The 20,059-nt window shown below is 42.5% G+C and overlaps 1 protein-coding gene across 1 annotated transcript in view; it reads right to left on the bottom strand.

The window, feature by feature from the left end:
- Nucleotides 1-12,637, bottom strand: part of LAMA2 (laminin subunit alpha 2) — a 599,384-nt gene extending 586,747 nt beyond the window's left edge. Inside the window, exon 1 of the mRNA XM_056856226.1 lies at nt 12,503-12,637. Within this exon, the coding sequence (XP_056712204.1) occupies nt 12,503-12,637 (135 nt within the window). The remainder of the gene's footprint in view (nt 1-12,502) is intronic.
- Nucleotides 12,638-20,059: the final 7,422 nt, after the last annotated feature.

The raw sequence follows: 20,059 nt of genomic DNA, 5'->3' as shown, positions 1-20,059 counted from the left end.
TTTTCCATTTATTTTGTTCCCCGTCAAGGTTACACTATTGTAAACTAAACAACATATTATTTCTGAACACTCAAAGAACAGGATTTTGTGCCTCAAAAATACATATATTTCTAAATAGAGCATTTGTTGCAATCCACTTGCTGTGTGTAACTAGACAAAATCAGTACAGAAGCACTGATCTAGCAATACCTTTTTGAATTGGCACTAGTGGCTTTGTACTTCTGCACTGGAGCTTCATCCAGTAAAATATGTAGGAGGCTTTTTAGCAGCAGAAGAGACAAACAAGCTGGAAGTATGTATGCCAATATGAACTTGCTCTCGGCAGGTCACATAATCCAAGTGTTAGAATAATATGAACATAAACTTTCTTTTCATATCTTCTAGGTCAGGTACCTCAAACAACATGCAATGATAGGGGACAATTAATACCTGCATGTTATTCTCCCCAGGAGGCTTATGGATCCAAAAGGTTTCTTAGGGATCTTTTGGTCAGCAAGGTTGAAGCTGCTGTCAAAACCTTGGTTGATGTGTAGAATATAGTGCTGATCTGGGCAGTGGACTCCTTAGGATGCAGGAAGGCTCTTTTGAGGATGGCTGAATCCATCCCATTACAGTAATCTAACATGGATGGTAGCACAGAGATAACTATGGCCAGATCTTACTCAAATGAGCCACATGCCACAGAAGAGACATTTCTCCATTTGTAGACATGCCTTCAGGCTATAGATTGGCTTCATTAGGGGAGCACAATCCCCGCCTGGCCAACTGGATTTCTTAATCTCCTGCTGAAATACTTTCGGTAAACAATGTAGCCAATCTTGTTTGGATGCAGCTTCAATTTATTCAGCCTCATCCATTTCATTAGATCTACATCTAGATAACTATTTAGTATTGCACTTATTCACCTGGCTCTGTTAAGACAGAGCACATCTCACTTCATCATCAGTTCACTCTGGCAATCAAATGACAGCATTCCGTGGGACTAACCACAAAATACATTTTCCCAGGTACATCACTGGGCAGGTCAGCAGGTATGTTGTGCCAGTACATACCTCCCAAGTACATTCAGGCCTGATTCAGCATGGGGAGGACATGCTTAAGCCTTCCATCCTGTGACATTTTCTGGGGCATTACTTGCCATATTAAAGCTTCACACATGTACTGTTTGCCTCATTGGGGCACATTTATCAGTACATGAAGCCCCAGTATGGCAAACAGTGCCCGCTGGGCCATTTCAGGTCAGGGGAATGTCACAGGGTATGGCCCTGATCCAAATCAGGCCCACACACACCTTGGAGGCACACACCCTCAAAACCTGTCTCCTGACCCTATCTGGAGACACATCTGGAGAAAATGTATCATGCAGTGAGGCCCTTTGTCTATACTTTTCATTCTCCTCCTTGTAGGTATTAGTATTACCATATTGGTAATATTGACACACAAAAACTAGTAGTACCTCATACTCTATGCAATGATTATACCTGACACAGGTACTATTCCAGTGGTGGCTTCTGTGGTAAACATGTAAAGTACAAACAACCTTTATTCTTCTGCAAATACATGCCAAATAGTGACGATTGGGTTCCCTGTTTAAGAAAAAGGAAATGAAAACACTGAAAACTGATTGGCTTGAGAATTCCAATTCTAAAATAGCGAAATTAGAAAAAAGATGGATTGAGACTATCATTTATGGACTGCACTATCATTTATGGGTGGCCACAAAGCCACAGAAAGTTGCTGATCACCATGTAGTAAGAGACAATCTGTTAAAGTATTGGTTAAAAATCAAAAGAAGGTTAAGTCCGTCACCACCTTTGTTAATATCCCCAACAGGGGCATATTATACTATTACAGAAAGGAGAATGATGGCTCAAATAACTTACCAAGACATGGTCTCCTCTGACAGTCAAATTAAATCATGGGATGATATCATGATACGAATGACTAAATTAGGATGGCTTACGTATTGTCAGCTGGTGTCAAGGTTGAGGAAAGACTGTATGATAGAAGGAAAGCTCAGGGAGTTAACAGATTTTGAAACTTTGATCGAAAAAGACAAAGACAATCTACTGGGCAAATATATATAAACTTTTATTGAAATTTAGTACAGAAATGGAACAGGTGAAACCATGTATGATAAAATGGATGTAAATATTTAGACAGGAAATCGATATGCAAACTTGGGAACATTTGTGGTCAAATTTACTGCTAGCCAGAGCCTAAGGGAAAATTGGTACAAGATGTTCTACTGCTGGTATATTACTCCACAAGATGACAGCAAAATGTGCAAGAGCAAAGACAGTTGATGCTGGAAGTGCAATAAAGCAGATGGTACCTTCTTTCACTGTTGATGAAGGAAATTTAAAAAATACCGAAATACATCAGAAAATTCAAAAAATACCAAAATACATCAGGAAAATAAAAAAATACCGAAATACATCAGGAAATTAAAAAAAAATACCGAAATTTAATATTTTCATTAGACCAAATTTAGGTATTACTCCAATTTAGGTATTACTTCATTTAGGTATTACTCCAGCGGCAGATGAAAAAAAAATTGTTTAGATATATGATTACAGCAGCAAGAGCGACAATTGCATTTCACTGGAAATTAGAAGTAATGTCATCAACAGACAACTGGCTGGGAAAACTAGCTGAATATGCAGTGATGGCCAGACGGATGAACATTGTTAATAAAAGACTGATGGAGGAATTTCAAGAGAGTTGGAAACTATATTACATGAAACAAGCTTACAGAAGGGAAGCTTTTGTTGTTATACCAAGATATTAAGTAGCTTAATAAGTGTAGCTTATGAATAGTGGAAAGCAATTATTTATTCTTCTGTTAAGAATGTTATATATGTACAATTAATTATTTATCAGACTTTATAGTAGTTGATCTAGTACCTGACATAATTTAAAGCATTAAAAATGAAGTGTCACATAGTTAATTTTGTATAAGGGGGGATATAACATTATGGAAAACAGTATTTTTGCTCATTGGGATTCAAATAAAGAACTTATTCTAGATATGTTTTAGATAAGGAGCCACACATATGAACGTGATATTGTAATGTTTGTGTGTTGTTCTTATGTTTGTTTTGTTTGAAATATTTTATTAAAAAACAATGAAAACTGCATTAAGCTCCTTGCAAGAAGGCAAGGTTTAAATGTGATATATTAAAATATATACAGTTATTAATCACAATGTGCATGGTTCTGTTATTTGAGCTTTATATGTTTGATGTAGGAACCATCAAATAATTGTATGTATTTATTTCATGTATAGTCCACCTATCTCAGTGAGAATCAAGGCAGATTACTGAATTAAAAACAATGCAATATAAGCAGTATAATATATACAATTAATGATGCAACAAAACTGGATTAGAACATTAGAGAACAGGGCAGTAAAAATAGTATATGTACAAAGCACTGAAAATTACCTAAAATTTCAGACATTAACTATGATCCTATTGGGAACAATTCTGTTTTATGCTTTCTGCACAATGATAAGGTATATGGTTCTATCTGACCTTACCAGGCACGCCATACCACCAGGTGGGAGCCGCAACAGAGAATGCTTGCATATGAGCAGCTGTTGATCTTATACACTCACAGGGTGGTGCTTTTAAAAGACTTTGCTGGTGTATCCACAGCAAACTGCCATATTGGGAGTCTGGGGAGTGGGGATATGGGGGAGCACTATCAGTGATGGCATGACATTATTTTTGGGGAAAACCTGGAAGCAACGTCACAGCTGTCTAGAAAGTGCTGAAAGCTCTATGAGGACTGGTGTCACTTCCTGGTTTCCCAGAAGTGATGTCTCACCACTGGCCTGACTGCAGTCTCCCCCAATACCTCTCCAAGTGGTAGTGGGAAGATGGTTGCCAACGGGAGACCTAACAACCATATGCCATATTATGAAATTACCTTGTAAGAAATTCTCTTGGGAACAATGAACATTCAGTTCCGTCATGTTTTTTTGGGCATGCAGTTATACTGTTCGTGTTTATTTTTGTTAATTTTAATATTCACCTTCTTGGAAAGTTACATAAAAGGTTAAGGTCCCCTGTGCAAGCACCGGGTCATTCCTGACCCATGAGGTGATGTCACATCCCGACGTTTACAAGGCAGACTTTGTTTACGGGGTGGTTTGCCAGTGCCTTCCCCAGTCATCTTCCCTTTACCCCCAGCAAGCCGGGTACTCATTTTACCGACCTCGGAAGGATGGAAGGCTGAGTCAACCTTGAGCCGGCTACCTGAAACCAACTTCTGTTGGGATTGAACTCAGGCCGTGAGCAGAGCTTGGACTGCAGTACTGCAGCTTACCACTCTTAATACACTTGAAGTTTCTTAATTTTCAATTAAACATTTTAATGTATGTGTACATTTTGCACGTTCAGTCAGAGTTTGAAACATGAAAAGGGCTCCAAGTCCAATACAAAAATAAAAGGCAGTTGATGTGGACCCAAAGTACCATCACTGAAGCTCTGATGTTGAAGCAGAACTCTCCTGCCTCCTCCCTCCTGCTACAGCCCACTAAGCACCCTATAAATGCTACTCTCAAGGGACAAGGGACTTGGACACAGCACAGAAGGCAAAACAGCAAGTGGGAGTCAAAAAACATCCTCTTCCTCCCGTGGTGGGAGAGTGTTAAAGACGGCAGCCACAGGTGCCCCCATCTTACCCATGAAACACTTTCCACCCTGATAATCAGTTTTGCCATTTTTAACTTTTAAGCACTAAAAGCAATATTTTTATAAAACTAGAATTCAAGAAAGCAGCACAGTATTACATTTGAAGTTTCATTTACAATATAGTCATTGTTTGGCCTTCATTTGTTTAACTGTAACAAAATGCGAGAGAAGGGGAGAGGGATTAGAGGGAGGGAGAGAGAGAAACATGTGCCTATTATTGTGTAGAAGCCTACTTGCAGAAACATTAATGTCAGAAGGATGAAAAGAGAAATGACAATGTTATCCCCAATGAAGAAACTTGAAAGTGAATAGCTACTCGGTAGAATAACTGAACAATATTTTGCAATTATTTTTAATGCAGAAAATGTTTTATAATATATCACAAATGACCAATAATTTTTGTTGTTTACAACTGAGTTTATTTTATAATGTTGAATTGTTTTTATAAATATAACGTTTTACCCCTCCCTTTTTTTCCCTGTACCCCTCCAACTATATAAATAAAAATCTTATAAAATAAATAAATAAAAAGAAAGTGAATAGCTACTTGGAAGTCCATCCTATTGACTAAAAGTATTTATACACCTAACCATAGCAGAAATGCAATATTAACTACATTATCTTTACAAAGCAGCCATGAAAGCTACATTTGTTTTTCTTCTAAAAGTAAAACTCCGGGGTGGGGGTGGGGGGCTCACTCTGAACTTCTTTTGCAATGTTATGTACAGTTACATTTATCAGCAAATCACAGCAGTGCCGGAAATGAAAAGAATGCAGTAATAATAGAGGTTGATTTTGGACACCCACTTATTTTATCTGGCATATCAGCAATACTACAGGAAACTGTGCTCCAGATGAGAATGCATGGTACTCAGAGGCTTTTGTAACATTATCAGATTTCCAATATGTCATGATGCGCTTGCTCTGGGTAGGATGCGAAAGGAGTAACCAAATCCAGATGCGTATCTAGGACACTCAAACAATTATTTAATTTATAATTTTCTGGACACACTGCAGGAACTGAAATTTACAATTTGTTTATTAGCTTAAAAGAACAACGCACCCCTGAGAGATGGCTTGTAAGGTCAGTACCGGTCTCTCCTTCATTTCCTTTCTCAGAACTTAATTCTACTGTGAGGCAACAAAACAGAACTTCTGGCCGAGTGTCCTGTAAGAAGCAGGATTCTCTCCCCTCCGCTGGCCACACACAACAAAAGCCCCAATTTATTCAACTCCTATTCCAAATCCATAGGAAATCACATTGTTCTCCCCTGTATTGACGATCCTTTACTATAGGGTAATTATTGTTCCTTCCCCATCTGAGAATGAAGAGAATGACTTTCCTGTTCACTGAACACCATACAAAGGCTCAAGGATGAAACCTGGCACTGCTGAGCAAGTTCAAGGGCATCATCCCAAATCTCAACAAGCCCAATAAATACTCTACAGAAAACATCTACAGTCGAGCCTTTTTATGATACATCATACGCAAAGGCCAGGATCAACAGTCATGATCCATTTCAGATGTAGGGAGCTGGAAATGGCTGGGATTGCGGAGTCTGACTGGCACGGGCTAGACTCAAAAAGGTGTGCTTGCTTTCTCAAACTGGGAAATATGGATGAATATGAAGAGGGATGTAAGTACTACATTTGTCCAATATGAAACATAATTGGGAAGCACATCCTATGATAGCCAAGCAACTGCAAGGCACAGGCGCCTTCCTCACTGGCGCTGCCCTCTGGCCCTCAGCCATCACACTGCTTTCAATCCCTGGGATCCCGCCAGGCCTCAGACAAGAAAGAGGGGAGGGTTGCATCCTCCAGGTCCACCCTCTCTTTCCTGGAGTGTTGACCTTGTCTGAGCAGCACAGTGTTCCCTCTCTCCTACTTGGCCTGTGTTTGAAGCTGCCATTGATTCTTCCTCTCCACCCTGCCAATCAGCCCCACCCCCACCCGTGGCCTGAGCCATTATCTGGCCCAGGGGTTGGATGGAACACCATTCCCCCCAGTCTCCAGCTCCATCCTTGCTAGCCCTCCCCATGTCTCTCACTAGCTGGTTCCCAGAAGGCCTTCAGCCAGGCCCTTCCAGCCTGCCACCTTCCAGGTTGCTGTATGGCTTGGCCCCTCCCATACACCCCATCCAAGCCATCATGGCTGGGCTTCTGCAGACTGCCTCCATTCTGGCCTGATGGCCTCTGAGGCTCGCTCTTTACCAGCATCGTCTTTGTTATCTTGGCACCAGGAGATGGCATCATGAGCCAATGCCTGGAACTCTGGGGTGCAGGAGGGAGATGGTGAGGTCAATGCTGCTCCTACCTGCCACCAAGGGTCATGTCCTGGGAGTTCTGGCCAAGTCAACATTGGCTGCCTAAAGTATGAGTGAGGTGGGTGGGATCCCCTTGGCTCCTGCATAGGGTGATTTGATTTAAATCAAATTGATTTAAATCACGATTTAAATCACTAGTCAGCAAGACTTGATTTAAATCATGGTTTTCTACAGAAAGACTCATTCTTGCTGGTATAATAATATTTGCAACCAGATTAAGGTTTCATTTTGGAATAATAAATTTTCAGAGTGGTTTTTACAGTTATATCAAAAATTACTGATTTAGTTATACTATTAGACATGCATAGACAGATAATTATGAAATTATTGCGAGGAAGAGGAACTTCATTAAAATATTCCCAAACTGGGTCTCTTTTATGACCTGCTGCCATTATAGGTTTTCTCCTCCAGGGAGAGAATACCGTGATAAACCTCAGGCTATACTCACAAATGTAATGGAATTTCCAAGGGGCTGTATCTCCCAGCAGCCCTGGCTCTGGAGAGGCTGGCCTTCCTTTTTCCAGAGGGGAGGAGGAGATATACAGTTGGTGGGCCTAGGCTGGAGCAGACTGGCAGGAAGAACAGGCCAAGGAGGAGAAACAGGCTGGTGGAAAGCTGGAAAAGGGGAGCCAAGGACTCGAGCAGAGAACTTCAGGGATTCCAGCTGCAGGACTGAAGTCCTAGGCAGAGTCTTTGTTGTTTGGACAGTGTCAGGCAAGCCCTGGGAAGAAGGGCCTGGAACCAGTGAACTCTTATTAGTTGACTGGCAAGCACTTCAAGGCCTCGCCAAGGACTTACAGATCCCAGTTACTATTTCCACCACCACCACCCCTTTGGGTTTGCTTCTACATTCAAGTGCCTATTCTGTACAGTTAAGTGTTAGTGCAGTTGTTGGAACCCAGTGGGGTTGGGAACAGGTTGCCAGCCCTGAAGTGCCTTCAGCACTTGCCTCAAGTCTGAGTTGCACAGGCACACAACTGACTTGCACAATTATTACACAAAGATCCCAAGACTTGTGGAGTATTCTGCTCACAAGGCTGCACTTGCCCCTCCCTCTTCACACTTAGCTACTTGTGCAGATCTATTCCACTCCAAACTATCTATTCATTGAACCTCCTGGAATTTAGCACTTAAGAGGTAAGAGCTTGATTAAGTGTATACAGATTTGCAAAGGAACAATGAGATTAAGGTTTTTCCCTCAACTTTGTATGTTTATTTTATAACATTTTTGCTGCGAAGAAGAGGCATGTTATCTCTGCAGACACAAATTCACACTTTTGAGAACTGTGATATGTTCTCGTTAGAAAAACTGCCCCAAATAATCTTACAGAAACCTCTGGAAGAGCATCACATTGTGAATGGATTAACGGAATTCATTTACCAAAAAATTTAAACATTGTATAAATATAAGGCTTCTTGCTACATAATTAAAAACTAATCCTTATTTCCTGATGAATAGCCTTTGGACTATAATGTATCTTAAATAGAAAACTATATTTAGATAGATTTCTCCCCCTAAAGCATTTTATTTTTAAAAACCCAATTTAAATTTTTAAAAAATCCGATTTAAAATTTAAAAATTTGATTATTATTTTTTAAACCATTGATTTTTCTCCACCCTACTCCTGCAGCATCAGGGAAGTTCCTAACTTTGCTACGGGTGCCAAGGATGGTTGAGGGCTGTAAGCCCAGTCACTGAGGAAGAAAGACACTTGATGTTGGACATCCCTTTACAGTTGATGTCCATATGTATCACATAAATGGGCCATGCCAAAACAAATATTTTTCTATCCTATAAATGGGTCAAGAGAAAACATTCTGAACAATTTTGTTCCTTAGAGTTTTGAAAGCAGATGTTCTCAAGGTCCAGCTGACATGTTTCATTTTGTCCAGCAAAATGTGGGATGCTTCCAGAAAACTGCTAACTACTGAAAACATTGCATGTCTCCATTAAAGAATTCCAACTAATACATCATTTCAATAATATGCTTAATTTTAAAGTGCATTTATTTTGTTTACACTAATATAGCATCATGTACAGCAGTCCTACTGAGTCTGTCTGGTACACCATCCGCTTTCAAACAGTGGTTAGTGCCAGGTCTTCACATGAAACTCCAAAGGAATAGCAATAGAACATGTTGTCCTTGTTGCTTGATTCTGGCTCACCTTGTCATTCAATAACATAAAATTTCAAGATTCAGGGATATTTTTCAAATTAAGTTACACTCCCTGACCATCTTGGCTGCCAGTCCTAAATTGAGCTAATGTCCATGAATTTGTCCAGTCCTTTTAAACTCAGCCATTAGCCTTAAAACATCCCGGGACAGATTAATTGCACATAGTTTAGAGAGTCACTTCATAGAGTGTACGTTTGAAATTGTCTGCAAGTAAAATTGATCAAGTATGTTTTATGTCCTTCCAAGCAGGAAAAATTGCAGTCAGAGTCAAACACCATTTACAGACTTAGACCTTTCTGTACTAGCACACACGTTCATTGCAATCCGAAACAGAGTGATATCCTTCTAAGTCCATTGGCAAAAGAATATACTCTGTCTGATACCATGTTTTAAAGTCAATGTGTTCTACATATTTAAATAATTTATTATTAAAACATTCATGTTCTTCTAACATTTGTTTTCCCTCATCAGCTTCTCCATTTCTAGTTGACCCTTTATCTTTGTATTTTACCCTGGCCTTCTCTACCAGTTGCTGATTCATGAAAAACTCTTGCTATTATTTATGATTACTAAAGAGTGCGTTCAGACAACCAGAGTCCATGTTGATGCTAGGTTTAACAGTAGGGTTATAAGTAACAGATGATCCCCTCCTTACAGGTTACATCCTTATAGGTTCCATCATAAGCTTCTAAATGCCATCAATGTGGCTCCTAGTCATCTAAATCCAGACTCTGTTTCCTAAAAGCAGCAGGAGAGGTATTTTATACAAAACCTTGTAAAATTTCTAATATAGTATAAATGACTGAATGACTTTCCTAAAATTATTTTAAATTTTAATCCAATTTTCCCTGGCCTAGTAAGAGTGATTCCCTTATCAAAATAGAATTCAGTATCCCTCTAAACTGAGTTGCACACATGTCAAAAGGAGGAACATGGTAAAAATGGGGGATTCAACATTCAGTATCTTCATGGTGTCTTGCATGCTTTGTCAAGCAGATAGCCAGCAACAACCATTGCCTCTTTAGGCAACTGGAGAACACTTTCTCTCTCATCCCTCAACTAACTCCTCCAATAGTTGATGTGGGGTTTTGTATATGTTTGGAATGCCTGTTTCATAAACTGCATAGAGAGACAGAGCACAGTAATTTCTGAATCAGGATAATAGCATTTTTAATATGTTGGAAATAATTCCTTCCTAGTCTATTTCATCTGTATTTCACATCATATATTTTAAGCACCTTAAAGGTAACTTTTTAAATGCAGAAATTAACTGGAAAGAAAATGTACTGGCTAAATCACTCACACTGAGATAGCAAAGTTACAGCAATTATTTGCTGCAACGTTTTACTTTCTATGCCCTTCAACAATTCCCATTCCTTCTTAAAGGAGGCAAATGCCAGAACCCCAAGATCCATCTTCAGAAGCATTTTTCCATACATATACAATAGTGAGTTAGTGAGTTAGGTAGTGCCCCCACTGCTCCCTGGCCCCACCCCAGCTCCACCTATCAGCTGGCTGGCAGGAGAGCTTACCAGCAGCAAGGAGAGGGTGAGGCTGGCATTGCCAGTGACACAGTGACATCACTTCCAGCATGTCACCGCATTGCAGATGACACGGGACGTTCGGGTATGTGGGCAATTAACTCTATGGTAAAAACCTTCTACCATAGAGTTTTTGCCCATCCCGCATTGCCAGCAATGCAATGTGCCGGCGTAGGCCAAGGGCCAGGCGGTGCCTGCAGTCCTCAGACGTGTGGGAGGTATCTAGCCCCTTTCGGAGCAGGAGACAAAGATTATGCTGTCTACCGAGGTCAGAAGTCGGAGGCGTCATCAAAGCAGGCAGGAGTCAACGGCCGGAGAGATCAATCATGAGCGGTAGCGGGAACACAGAGAAACTGCACGGTCGCTTCCGCAAAGTGAAAGCACGCCTGCACTGCCTTTATCAGTCAGTGCACTTCCAAGCTAGGCTTCATCCTGAAACGACTCAGCACCAGTTCTCTGTCTGCTTAGCCTCTCCAAGCGAGCACTTCTCCTTCTACCTTGCAGAACCACACGCTGCCGAGTCCTGATACGCCTATCAGGTTCAGGTGAGCTTGGAGGGCTGCCATTCTCAGCTTCCACTGCAGGGGTTGGGGAAAGAGTAGCTTCTGTCTGCCCTTGTTCCATCTCTCTGCCTAGCTGTGGTTCCTGCTGAGTTGTTTCAGGCTCCTGTGCTACTGACTGCAATGAAGGTACTGAGGGCCCAGAGGCAACCTGTTCCTCCACTTCAGCTTCAGAGTCCTCCGAGTCCTCAGCTCCCAAGGCAGGGCCCTGACATGAAATGACATCCCTTCCAGTGCTCATTGGAAATGATGTAGTCATGTCACTGGCCTAAACCTTTTCTTACTGCTGGTAGGTCCTCCCTTCTGCTGGTTGACCAGGGGAACTGGCCACCCTAATTAGATGGTCCAGTGGTGTGACTCAGCATAAAGCAGCTTTATATGTTTTGAACAGAATGCCATTATTTCTCCTCCCCCCCGCCAATGTTCTATCATCTATATCATGCTTGCGTGAGTAGGAAACTTTTGTTTTCTGTATTTTATCCACCAGAAAAGTTGCATTTATTTTCATGCTCTTCTTTTTCTAAGTACTAGGTTGTCTCACAAATACATATTTATCTGCAAAGAATAGGCTTCTTCTGACTAATGAGTGACAAAAAGAGTAGTAGGTGGCAATCTCTGGAAAGAGTTCTACCCAAATAATGACTATTGGCTAACACTATGGAACAAGCTACAGTTTTTCCACACTGACAGGAGCCCTGTTTACATGTTACAAAGAATGCACCTTCATATACTGTTTGTAAGAAAAAGCCAACATGTATTCATTTTACAAATGAAACAACTATCTAGATATATCTACAGTTGCAATCTCACATTAGCTGTACATACATTGAATTTAACATGAGAATTGCTCAGCACATGTACAAAGAAAAATCTAATGTATACTGCACACAGATTGTACATGCATTCACTGTAATTTGTAAACAGGGCTACTATGAATCTGATTCACAAAGATATATTCTAAGGTTCAAACATTTCACAAGTATCTATTTATTTCTCAAGTGTGCTCCCCATCTGTGGATTGGGGCCATAATGACACTAAACAGATGTTTCTGCAAAAATCAGGGGATCCCCCCCCCCCCCGGTTTGCAGAAAAATCTTACATCTTTTAAAAAATACATTGGGGGTTTAAATCCCCCCAAAATAAAAAAAGCCCTTTTCTTCCCAGCTGGCAGATTCCAGGAGCCACTCCACGCCTCACCACATCAGCATCTGGGAGCTTCTCCGGGCCTGGCCATGGCAGTGGCAACTGGAAGACTCTCTGGACCCACAGCAGCTTCCAGATGATGAGGATGCAGCCGGGCCCAGAGCAGCTTCCCAAGACTGCAGCTGCCATGGCCAGTAGGTAGGGTTGCCAATTTCCAAGTAATCAAAACCACACCTCGTGCTGAAATGACGAAGATACTAAAGTAAAAACAGTGTAAGTAGTGTACTGTAAAGCGGAAGTTATTCCATCGTATGTTTTTTTTCTTAGAGTCTGCAGTGACCAACTGTAATCTGTCTGTGCAGTCTGCTCTGGTTTTAGATTTGTTAATGACTGCCTTTGGATAGCCTCTAGCCTTTAAAGTCTCACTAAGATCTGCAGCAGTGTTATGGTAATCATTTTGTGTCGAGGAGTTCCTTTTTAAATAGAGAAATTGGCCCAAAGGCAAATTCTCTTTTAGATGTTTAGGATGAAATGAATCAAAATGCAACAAGGCTCCTCCGTCTGTGCTTTTTTTTTTGAAAGGTCGTACAGCTAAAGTGTGGTCTTCTTTAACATAAACTGTGAAGTCAAGGAAATTACTGAAACTGACATGAGCCTGTCCTGTAAACTTAAGATGTTCATTTTTGGTGTTAATCCAATTGGAAAAATTATGATATGTGTTCACATTATCAAAGACAAAAAAGATAATCTATAAAACGTTTGTAAAAAATTATATGAGGTGATAAAGGATTATTGGTATATATGAATTCTTGTTTGAAGGCAATCATATAGATATTGGCAATTGATGGGGCGCATGCACACCCCATCGACACTCCTTTTGTTTGTAAGTACACTTGGTCCAAAAAATGGGGGAAAATATTCTCAAAAACTGTATCGGAAAGGTACAACAAAAAATGAGTAGGTGGAAAAGATAGTGTTCTATTTTCTAATAAAGTAACAATAATATGACAGACCTCTTCTAGTGGGATGTTGGTATACAAAGAAGCCACGTCTGTTGTGGCTAACACTCCACACTCAGGCACTGTCTTATGTTTGACCATGTGGATGAAATGTTTGCTGTCTACGTTGTAAGAGGGAGTGTTAGAGGAGAAGACATGGAGATAATATTCTAAATATTGTGCTACAGGTTCTATAAGAGATTGGGTTTCGGATACAATCGGTCTGCTGTGCGGTGGGGGGGGATGCCCTTGTGCATCTTCGGCAGCATACAAAAAATTGGAATTCTAGGATGCAAATTTATCAAAACATCGTCTTCTGACTTGGTCACATAATCCAACGCCAGAGCTTCCAATTGGAAGAGTTGGGACAGAAAGTCAGCATTGCTTTGCTGGCTTCCTCGTCGATGGCATATAGTGAAGCTGAATGGTAAAAGGGATAAATACCAGCATAAGACTCAGGCACTATGGGCCTTCATTCATGTCATCCACACCATCGGGCCATGATCCATCACTAGGGTGAACGGATTGTTAGTTAAGTAATATTGCAGGGGCCCAACAGCCCATTTGATGGCCAAGGCTTCCTTCTCCACTGTGGTGTATCGGGTTTTGGTGGGTTGGAGCTTTCTGCTGATGAATAATATTGGTTGCTCTTGCCCATCCAGTTCTTGGGCTAACACAGCCCCCAGCCCTGAGTTGGAGGCGCCCGTGAAGACAATGAAGGGTTTGTCAAAGTCCAGGTTCTGCAGTGTGAGGTTCTGTGAGAGAGCCCTTCGTAGCTGTTGGAATGCCTGGGTGCATTACGGCATCCACTGGAGGCGATTGGGTGCGTCCTTGCATAAGCAATCAGAGAGTGGGCTGTCAGTAGTTGCAAAGTGGAGGATGAAGTGGCTATAATAGCCAACGAATCCTAAAAAGCACCAGAGTTGTCTCTTGGTGGCAGGCACGGGGCTTTGTTCCAAGGTTACCACTCCATCTGGCAGCGTGCGCACTGCCCTTTCCCAACTAAAAAGCCCAGATACTTTAGTTCCTGAAACCTAGGTGGCTCTTCTTCGGGCTGACATTCAGTCCAGCATCAGCCAGTGCCTAGAGAACAACTTTCAGGTACTGTAGGTGGGATGGCCAATCTGAGCCATGTAGGTGAATGCCTGGCAGTGGGCCAGGACCTGGTCCACTAGGCATTGGAAGGTGGCCGCAGCCCCATGTAGCCCAAGGGGCATCACCTTAAATTGGAAGAGGTCTTTTTTTTTTGTCTTCTGCTGCCATAGGCACCTGCCAGTAGCCCTTGGTTAAGGGCGGTTAGGAGCAGGCAGTGCCCAACTAGTTGATCAATATCTCTGCTTGGGGCATTGGATAAACATCAGATTGCACCAGGTGATTCACTTCACGGTAGTCGGTACAAAATTGCACTGTACCGTCCAGTTTAGGGACAAGAACCACGAGGCTTTGCCAAGCACTTTTGGAGGGTTCTATCACCCCTAACTGCAACGTATCCTCCACCTCCCGTACTATGAATTCCCATTGCTTTCAAGAAACTGGCCTCCAGTGGGCCCTCGCCACTTTCCCAGGAGCTGGCACTATGTCATGTGCCACCACAGAGGTCTGTCCCAGCAGGGATGAAAACACCCCAGGCAACTGCCGAAACAGTTCCATCAGCTCCTGCTGCTGTGCGGGGGTTAGGTGAGAATCCAACACCAGTTCTTCCTCCACTGGGTTTTGGGCTGACCAGGGCAAGCACCAATCCTGCAGTTCCAAGGGGTTGTCCACCAACTGGCATCCCAGTCCTTCCCACTGCTCCTAGGCCTTCAAATGGTTGTATTGCAGCCGTTTCTGGTTACAGTTGGCTAGGCCGCGCAGTACTTCATAGGTGACAGGCCCAAATTTATGAGTAACCAAGAACAGGCCTTACCTAGGACCTCCTTCTTTACCAGCACCCTATCTCCCACAGAAAAAGCTTACTCTTTGGCTTTCTTATCATAATGCCTTTTCTGGGTCTCTTGCGCTGCCTGCAGATTCCGCTGCGCCTCGCCCTGGGCGTGTTCTAGGCACTCCCTCAGCCAGCGAACATAATCTAGGAAGGGTTGCCCGGGAACGGCCTCGACCCCGCCCCACTGATAATCCATTATGGCCAAGATCCCTTGAGGCAGGCACCCATACAATAATTCAAACGGGGCGTAGCACGTTGAGGCCTGCCGCATCTCCCTGACTGCGAAAAGTAAGGGGTCCACATATAGGTTCCATTGATTGGGATGGTCCCTGGCTAACTGACGCAACATGGCCTTAAGGGTTCAGTTGAATCTTTCAACCAGGCCGTCTGTCTGGCGGTGATGGATAGTTGTAAAAAGTTGGTGAATCCCCAGTGACTGGTACAGCCTCCCCATCAAGGTAACCGTAAAGGGCGTCCCTCTGTCCATGAAGACCTCCTTTGGGAAGACTACCTAGTTTAAGAAATCCATCAGGGCTCATGCCACCCCTGAAGACTGCATGGTTACTAGTTAAAATGGATACTAGTCATGATGCATACATATTCTCTCCAGGATCAAAAGGAGCATGCCTATTATCTTAGGAGCTGTGGAACACAGGCAGGATGGTGCTGCTGCAGTCATCTTGTTTGTGGGCTTCCTAGAGGCACCTGGTTGGCCATTGTGTGAACAGACTGCTGGACTTGATAGGCCTTCGTCTAATCCAGCAGGTCTTTTCTTATGTTCTTATTCCAGAGGGATATGGCCTCAGGGTTCCAGGTGGCATAGTCCATCAGGACCAGTAAGTAGTGGTACCCTGCGGAGTTCTGGGCAGGGGTCCCACAAAGCTGCTCCGCAGGCCCAGGCCACGCTGTGGCCTTGCCGACTCTGCCTGGGCGCTCCCACGGCATCTCCTGGGCTCTTTCAGCCCCTGCCTTCCCACCCCAATCCTGCTCTTGCCTGGATGAGGCTTCAACGGCAGGGAGGAGTGAGGCAAAGCCAGCACCGTTCCCTACCGCCGCTCCAAGGTCTGGGTCTACACTGACTGCGGCAGCTGGCACTGCACCCGGACACAAATGTTGGCCTATACTGCTCTGCATCTAGGTGATGAGATTGGTAACACTGCTATTTATTTCACTGCCCTGTCCCTCTGATTTCTGAGGTCTAATGATCTCTATAAAAAATCATTAAAAGGTGTATCAAATATGTATTCACAGTGCCATTTTGAAGAAAAGGAAAACCTGCTGGTGAAATCGGCAGACTGATCATTTGCCAGACCCCAGAAAGCCCATGGAAACCAGGAACAGGTGCCTAGAGGCAGTTCTGGAATGGATGAGAGCTAACAAACTGAGCCTCCTGACAAAATGGAGGTGTTACTGGTGAGGGGTAGGGTTGACACAGGAAATGGGATATTTCCTGCTCTGGTTAGGGTTGCACTCCCTCTAACAGAGCATACCTCATAGGATGTCTGTTGTGGGGAGGGGAAGGGAAGGTGGTTGTAAGCTAGTTTGTTTCTTCCTTAAGTGGTAGAGAAAGTCGGCATATAAAAACCAACTCTTGTTCTTTTTCTTCTTCCCTCCATACTGGCTCCCTATTCCTAACTCAATTCAAAGTTTGTGACGAAGAGAGCTTTGACTCGAGAATGTACATACCCCAAAAATCTTGTTGGTCTCTAAGGTACTACTGGAGTCAAATCTAGCTGTTCTGCTGAATGGTATGGCTATTGTCTGAAACTGCAAGCCTGTGAATTAAAAGGGGGAGGACATTTGCCTGCTCATTACAGAGGAGCAAGGAAGAAATCCAAGTTACGCATTGCTGAGGTAGTGGAGGAACATTCGGAGAATGAGAAAAGCATCAGCAATAATCCAAAAGGTCGTCTTTGTGATATGGGAAATGTCAGGAAACTCACAGAGTTGGAACATCATCATTTCTTTTTTGCTATTTTTGGTAGTGTAAGTAAAGTCAGCAGTAGTTGTAAATTTATCCAATGATTATCCTATCTTATATCACCTGCTCTCCAAGAGGTAAGCAGCTGTGTCGTCCCAAACAGAGTTACACCTTTCTAATACCTTAGAGCTTAGAAGGTTACAAATTTGTTTAAGACTGCACTGTAGGTAATTTAAGGGCACTACCACTGGGGCTGTATAATTGTACCAAGCGATTGCACCTCACCTCCACCCAAAAAATCTCCCGCCAGAGGGGAGACCTGGTAAGCCTATAAGTGATGTACACTGAGCTGTTACAACAGGAGATTAGTTCTGTAACCAGACTATCACAACTGGCAATGATCTTACTTACTAGAAAGGATATGATGACTGTGATTATAACACATTGGTTGTGCTCAGATGATTTCAAAAACACATTTTTGGATTAAATTGTTTTTTTCTAGGAGTCAAACTGATAGAAGAAAAAACTAATTCTGTTTTCAAACTGTTAAAATGCAATTAAGCCATTATAGTTAAGTCACAGGGCATTTCAGGAAGATTAATAGCAAACAATGAGGGTTGGTGGCTCTTAGCAATATCTTGGGACATTACCCAAGGAAGGTTATACATGAAAATTACCATGACTACAGGCATCTATTGCTATTATAAGATAAAAATAGAGGGGAAAGGGGAAAATAAGGTTGCATACCACTTAAATTTGATTACAATAGGTTCTGAACATTTTTGGAGAATTAATGCTCTGTATTGGACTGTGAGAGTGCTTAAATCATTTCAACATTCAGTTATGCTTATAATTACTTACAGATTAAGTAATTAATTGCGTCCAAGGGTACTCAAAGAACTTGCAGATGTAATTTCTGAACCTCTGTCCATTATTTTTGAAAAGTCTTGGCAAACAGGTGAGGTGCCAGGAGATTGGAGGCAGGGCAAATGTCCCCATCTTCAAGAAGGGGAAAAAGGAGGATCCGGGTAACTACCGACCCATCAGCTTGACTTCTAGACTAGGAAAAGTTTTTGAACAAATCATCGAACAGTCAGTCCTTTAGCATTTAGAAAGGATGGATATGATTACTAAGAGCCAGCACAAGAAGTCATGTCAGACTAATCTTATCTCCTTTTTTGAGAAAGTTACTACCTTGCTGGATCAGGGGAATGCTGTAGACATAGTTTATCTTGATTTCAGTAAGGCTTTTGATAAGGTTCCACATAGTATTCTAGTTGACAAATTGGGAAAATGTGGTTTAGATCCTATTATTGTTAGGTGGATCTGTAACTGGTTGACAGATGGTACCCAAAGAGTGCTAGTTAATGGTTCCTCATCCACTTGGAGAGAAGTGACTAGTGGAGTTCCTCTGGGATCTGTGCTGAGCCCTGTGTTGTTCAACCTCTTTATAAATGATTTGGATGAAGGAATAGAGGGAATGCTTATTAAATCTGCAGATGATACTAAATTGGGAGGGGTAGCAAATACAGTAGAAGACAGAGCCAAGATGCAGGATGATAGTGACAGGCTGGAGTAATGGGCTAAAACTAACAAAATGAATTTCAACGGAGATAAATGTAAAGTTCTGCATTTGAGCAGGAAAAATCAAATGCATAATTATAGGATGGGGGAGACTTGTCTTGGCAGTAATATGTGCAAAAAGGATCCAGGGGTCTTAGTAGATCATACACTGATCATGAGTCAGCAGTGTGATGCGGTAGCTAAAAAGGCAAATGTGGTCTTGGGCTGCATCAACAGAAGTATAGTGTCCAGATCACACGAAGTGACGGTATTGCTTTACTCTGCTCTGGTTAGACCTCACCTAGAGTACTGTGTTCAGTTTTGGGCGCCACAATTTCACGAAGATGTAGACAAGCTGGAACGGGTCCAGAGGAGGGCAACAAAGATGGTGAGGGGTCTGGAGACCAAGTCCTATGAGGAAAGGTTGAAGGAGCTGGGTATGTGTAGCCTGAAGAGGAGAAAACTGATAGGGGATATGATAACCATGTTCAAGTATTTGTCATATAGAGGATTACAATCACCTTCCCCCCTCCCCACAACAGACACCCTGTGAGGTAGGTGAGGCTGAGAGAGCTGTGACTTGCCCAAGGTCACCAAGGAGTGGGGAAACAAATCCAGTTCACCAGATTAGCCTCCGCCGCTCATGTGGAGTGAGGAATCAAACCCGGTTCTCCAGATCAGACTCCACCGCTCCAAACCACTGCTCTTAACCACTACACCATGCTGGACAGATGGACAGCCAATTCTTTCATTACTACAGATTCACAGTAACATCAAGCAAAGTGATTTGTTTTGTTACAATATTTGGTTTGGTCATCTGTGGGGGCCCAGGTGGAATCTTTGTCCAGGGGCCCATGGTGGCTCTCTGTAGCCCTGCCTGAGGTTGTGGAACCAGGGTGGAACAGCCAGAAGGGTCAGAACACTGCAATAGGGAAGGGAGGGGGCAAAATCACTCTCTCTCCTCTGCTAGTGGAACTCTGCTCACAAAAAGGGCAGGAAAGAGCAATTTCACCCACTTCCTTCTCCCTGCTGCACTCTCCTGACCCACATGTCTATTACTTCTCATGCAACTCACAAACCCGGGAATAGCAACAACAGTAAAATACCACATCTACAAATAATCAGAATAACTTCTTTTTCAAAGAAGTAGAGACAATCCAACTAAGTTTAAGCCATTATATCTACCTCTTCACTAAAGGGCTGAC

This window comes from Euleptes europaea, chromosome 10, assembly GCF_029931775.1.
Source record: "Euleptes europaea isolate rEulEur1 chromosome 10, rEulEur1.hap1, whole genome shotgun sequence".
Classification (NCBI taxonomy): domain Eukaryota; kingdom Metazoa; phylum Chordata; class Lepidosauria; order Squamata; family Sphaerodactylidae; genus Euleptes; species Euleptes europaea.
This window is presented reverse-complemented; position numbering and strand designations above follow the sequence as displayed.